Source organism: Dicentrarchus labrax, unplaced genomic scaffold (assembly GCF_905237075.1).
Source record: "Dicentrarchus labrax unplaced genomic scaffold, dlabrax2021, whole genome shotgun sequence".
Lineage (NCBI taxonomy): Eukaryota > Metazoa > Chordata > Actinopteri > Moronidae > Dicentrarchus > Dicentrarchus labrax.
In genome coordinates, this window is record NW_026136707.1 from 13,718,997 (window position 1) to 13,724,817 (window position 5,821).

The 5,821-nt window shown below is 39.9% G+C and overlaps 1 protein-coding gene across 1 annotated transcript; it reads right to left on the reverse strand.

Moving 5' to 3' along the window:
* Positions 1–468: 468 nt before the first annotated feature.
* On the reverse strand, positions 469–5,786 carry cpvl (carboxypeptidase vitellogenic like). Its single transcript, XM_051405798.1, has 13 exons — positions 5,647–5,786; positions 5,297–5,475; positions 5,053–5,174; positions 4,063–4,177; positions 3,866–3,924; positions 3,654–3,733; positions 3,182–3,248; positions 2,973–3,095; positions 2,607–2,738; positions 2,298–2,396; positions 1,998–2,171; positions 1,626–1,808; positions 469–1,533 (listed from the first exon to the last, which is right to left on the reverse strand). The coding sequence occupies exons 1-13, from the start codon at positions 5,649–5,651 to the stop codon at positions 1,435–1,437; spliced, it is 1,437 nt and encodes a 478-aa protein (XP_051261758.1). The 5' UTR covers positions 5,652–5,786; the 3' UTR covers positions 469–1,434.
* Between the last annotated feature and the right edge of the window lie 35 nt (positions 5,787–5,821).

Sequence of the window (5,821 nt, forward strand, 5' to 3'; positions counted from 1 at the left end):
TTTTTGCTGTATCCTGGGCTTAACACCTCCCAAGACGATTGTGCCTAGTGTAAAGAAAATACAAACAAGTCAGAGTTTTTTTCCGTTATACCAATGATAATGGGTTCAGGGTGGTGAAACCTTTCTCCAGCACTGGCACTGTACTAAAACAAAGTGTGGAGATGGGTCTGGCAACTATGAGCTAGTGATGGGAATTTTTATGAGTACTTGAAGAGAGCTGGATCATACTCAGCCAGGTCAGTGTGGGCTTTTTTCTTTTGTAGGGTGTGGGGGTTGGGAGGTTAATATGCAAAATAATCATTAGGATAACGATGAGGGTAAAATTTGGATCAGATTCAAACTGAGACTTCCCACCAATAGAATTTTCTTTTGCATGTGTGGAAGTGCTCTATTGCCAGAACTGATGTTAATGATCTGCTTTGCAAACATTAAAATTGTTTATATGCAATTCATGCACTTAACACTTAATATTAGAAATCTTTTTTATTGACACAATAGTGGTGAAAATTATCATCTGATATGGGTCTTAGGCATAGATATGGCAAAATAGCTCAATAGTGCCCTACAAAATTTCAGTGAAGTAGCCCTCACGGTATGCTTTACCTAAATTTCCAAAATTCGGTGGGCACATGTACCCATCCATGTCCAGACTCGCACAGAACTTGAGCAACACCCCAAAATCAAATATTAAAATGTATATCCACATCAGGCAACCTCTGGAAAGTGTATTGCTGTTTTAATAACTCACTAGATTTGCATGACCTACTGGTAGCCTGAAGTGATCCCTGTGAGGCAGCAGTTCGTCAGACGTATACAAAATGTCCAACATGTCTTTTCCAGTGCAACGTCCTCCACACAGGACATTCTCTCATTAATGCAGTGTCTGGTTGTCCTGAAAATTAACAACACCATGGCTTCCACCACCTCCCACACTCAGAGGATGCAAGGGCCCATTCAATGCTGCTTGTGGCTTTAATTTTAGGTTGTTTTTTAAAACATATTTAGACACTTTTTTACAAAAAACATTTTATTATTTCAAGACAATTCAACTTCCGTTTCAAGGTTGCAGTGATCGACTGCAACTACATTTTCCTCACAATCCCAACAAAAATAAATTGATGATTTTCATAGAACTCAGGCCTGATAATCAGACTGAACTGCAGTTTTGTTTTCAAGTACCTTTTTACTATTTGAAAAAAATCAGAAATGTTGGCAAGGCTCCAGAGATCAGGATCCAGGCTAAGATTACTTATTTCATTTGCATTGCATCACAGAGCAGTCCCAAAGTCTAAACGCAAACAAAAAAATCAGCTGAAAAAATAAAAAAACTGAATTAAAATGCAACAATGTGCTGATTTATGCTGCCTGAGATAATCATCAGTATTTCAAATCAACAGTCAATAATCAACAGTAAGCTCTCAATAAGCAAACATTTTATATCCAGCCCTGCGTCGAAAGGAATCTGTCAATCATGTCAAAGGACCTCGCTGGTTGGTCGTAAGGCAGAATGTGTCCCCCTCCTCGGATGATGACCTGAATAACAAGAGGACAAGTTACAGAATTTAAAACGGGTGTTCAGAAAATGCTTTTTCACTTTGTTTTAAGTGTTGTTAATATCTGCTCACCTGGTAAAACTCTCCCACTTGTCTTACGTAACCTGCCACCTCTGTGTCACTGGGCTGAACCTTCCAGTGGAAGCGAGGGGCTGTTTTGTACTCCGCAGCCCCGGTCCAGTTGACAGTAGGCAGGAACCTCTCAGTCAGTGGGGCTGCAACAATTACATCCAGCTGACCACTGTAGATTAATACCTGGGTGTATATAGAAGTGGATCAAACAGGGAAAAACTGTCAGAGAGGGACTTTCTCTTGATGATGAGACAGACATACTACTGTAATCCCAGACAATTGTCATATCACGACACCAATTATATCAATATATATTATATATTATATCTCCAACAAAATACAACTAAAAGTGGACAATCCTACACTCCTTACCCTATAGTTGTCCATAAGCACTCCAAGCCACGGTTTGATGCTCTTCATGACATCCTGCAGAAGGTGCTTCTCCACCTTAGAGCCGTCGTTGAACGTCAGGTTCCCCACATGGATGGCGCGACGCACCACTGGCAGAGTCACAAACTGGGAGAAGTACTCTTGGTCTTCAGGCTCCTGTGGTGCACAAAAAAAACACATGTAATAGGTTGTGCAAAGACTGTTTTTAGTTAAAAACTAGTTTATATGAATGTATAAGAAGTCACACGGGCAGCTTTGAGCTCTGCCAGTGTTTCTAAGTACCTGACATGTCATGTAGTTGAAGTAGTTGGTGCAGCCTGTAGCATTTTGGAAAAAGGAGGGATATGGTTCCACATCACCATTCAGCAAGCTGTCAAAAACCTGAAGTCAGAGGTTAAAACAAAACGGTCAACTAAATCTGTTCTTTGATTTTCTTCACAGTTCTAATTTTTGTTTCAGGAAGGTGTGATACCTAAATGGCATATATGGCATTCATTCATTTAATGATTTAAAATCAGTGTAAATCTAGACAAATTATAAATAATACTGATTGTATTTTCACAGATTTAAGCAGTAAGCAGCATCTCTTACCTGAAAAGCCTCCACCCACTTTTGCTGGTGGATGAGTTTAACCCCTAAGTCTGTCTGCTGGATGACATACTCCTTCTGGAGCTCATCTATCATACCGGTTTGGTACATGAACTCACCATAACCACCCAGCATCTGAAATGGAAACAGTACAATATTAAACTCTTAATTTCTCCATTGACATGTACTGTAGATTACTATACCAATAACATGAGGGATCAAGCAGAAGATAACTTTTTACAAACATGAGTACAAACATGAACAAATAGAACAAAAGGGGTTATTAAGCAACTTTCTGGTTAATACAAGATATATAACCAATTTTATTAATTGAAAGACACGATTCCTTGATGCTTGTCAGATACGCACCATTTCTGGATCACAGAGCCCATCACCAATAGCCATCCCCTTGAGGTTAATCTTCACTTTGGCAGTGGGGTTGTTTTTATGGATGTAGTAAGAAATGGCAGGAACATACTTTCCTGCATAAGACTGTGGACAGAGGAGGTTTACATGGGTTAGGATTATATTTTAAATTACGTATCCAAAACATTAATTTGCAAAGAGAAGAACTATACCTCCCCAGTTGCATAGAACTCATTGGCCTGATACTCAGGAAAGATCTGGAAGAACTGTGTTAAAGCACTATTAAGGGAAGAGATGGGGATAATGAAAGAGTTAGTAACAATCAAACATCAGACATAAACTTAAGATTTAAAACATTAATATAGCACAACTATTTGATATGTAAAGATAAAGTGGAGTCATGGTGTCCTGAGCAGATAATGTTGTGACACTTTTGCCTGTCTTGCTGAACCAGGGTCTCTGTGCCATGTGTATGTCTATGAGACACTCTGTTTGCTGTGTGCAGCTACAGCAGCCTGTTTTGCAGATATATTTTGATCCATTTAGTGAATTAAGGGTTTATTTTAACCAAACCAGCATCAATGATTGTTGTGCTCTACTGCGACATCCAGTGGGAAGTGAATTTTGTATAAATAACCTTTAAAAGACCAAAGTGACACCAATACTATGTTTGAGTTGTTTTACCTGTACAGATCTCTACCTACATCATCCTGGTTCTGAGCAAAACCTCTGTCATCATCAGTGAAGCTGAAACCTGTTCCAACCTAGAAAAAAGACTTAGATTATTCAAGCACATTAAACATGCTGATGAGCTGTTGATATAAGATGTGGTTAATAAAAATTATTTTGTGACTTTTTTGTTGCTTTCTTTTTGAAAATAGATGTGTAATACCTACTGGATTGTCAATGTACAAAACTGAATATCTTGATGTCCAAGCATAATCCCTCAAACCAACTAAAGAGACAAAAAAATATGAGAATATTAGAAAAACAAAACCGATGCTCTAACAATGCAGGGCTCACCATTAATAGGTTAAATAAGAATTACAGTACATGTTTAGGTATGCTGCTGTTGTACCAAATCATGTCTCACCAGTCAAGTTCTTATACACCACATATGGTCCATGTTCCACAAAGAGACCGAACATAGAGGTGCCACCAGGTCCGCCTTGCAGCCACAGCAGGACTGGAGCTTTATCCTGGTTCGCCTGTCAGTCAGAGCACAGCATACAGAAAGTTCAGCTCTCAACACCACCCAGTGGTCACTTTAGTTTATTAATAACATATTTCTACAGATACAAAGACTTTATTAAATTTTCTGTGTGCACAAAACTTTGCACACAGAACATATGCACACACAAGGTGACATACATCTGCAGGCTGTGAAATCATTTCACAAGCTCAAAATATGAATGTGCCTTATTTGCAGAGTTGTAGTGCTTCAGCTACAGTCTCGGAGGGTAAGGACTGTAAGTTTTACAAACAGCAAGCCTTGAATCTTTCCAAAAGATGCATCGGTAATGTGCTTAAATATGTGTGGAGGGAATTTACTCATACAGTATGTATACTTGTAAACACAATTGATGGACTGAATGCAGAGTTATTTTTGAGGGGGATAAACGTAAACACCATGCACTCGGTGAGGCTGTAACACTGATCTTTCATTCAGTGCCAGTCGTGGAGGTGGCATGCAACATTACTACACTGATGTATGAAATACAGACACAGATATGGGACTTGGTTACTGATTTATAACTTTAAGGAAACATTGGAAAATGCTTCTGTAAGACTTTGGTTGAAAAAAAATGTGACTTTTATCACAAAGCAAAGTTCACTATCATAACTGGCATTCCCATCCCATACAGCAGCTGACTAAATACACACCATGCAATTCCTTATCACAAGTTGACTGAGGGAGCACTGTTAAAATACCTGGAGTACAATCAAGTTCTAAAGGAAACAAGCACCCCAAAATGACAATAACTGCCTCCATCTTGTGATCCTCTCCCCAACTGCAGCACTGACTGTAATGTGATGCTGTAATTTTGAAAGCCCCTGTTGGAAAGAAGAAGTGTGAGCCTACCATCATTGCAGGGAAGAACCAGAAGAAGAGGTTGCTGTTGTATTTTTTGTTGACAGTGAGGTACCCGGCATAACTCTTGACATTGGCACCTGGCAGATCTCCAACCAGACTCAGTTTCCTGGCTGGAAAAGACAAAAGAGAAAAGATGTCTGATTGGTGGCTCATGTGAATGAACCTTACATACTACTGAGTATTATGGCACTACTACTACTACTACTACTACTACTAATGTTGGCGCTTATACCTTCATCTATGGCGCCCTTCTCCAGGTAGGGAGTGAGAAAGAGAGGGGACCCGGGGTCGACTCCATTCAGGCCGCTGACACGGTGAGATTTTCGGCAGAAAAACGAGGAGCAGCTCTTTGAGAGTGCAGAGTCCAGACAGGCCCACAGTAACAGGAAACCCAGAGTCTCCCTCCACAGCCTGCCAATATAAAATACAATAATATAAAATACATATCAGACTACAGGCCGGGCCAGTGACGTGTGAAGTCATTCAGGTTTCAAAACAATCCGTCCACAAGCATATCACGTGTCTGAGCGCAGGAAGACTAAGTAAAAATAAAACAACAACTTTTACTTTGTTAAAACTCACCTCATGTTCAATGTCGTTTCTATGGCAACGGGAGAAAAGTCAGCCTTCAATCAGAGAGACGACTTTAGGTGGGACAGCCGCGGACTGACCGAGAAAGTGTAAACCTGTACGGATGAGTCACATGATCAGCTCTGCGTAGGTCATGTGATATGTTAGATCACGTGGTCGTTGCGAT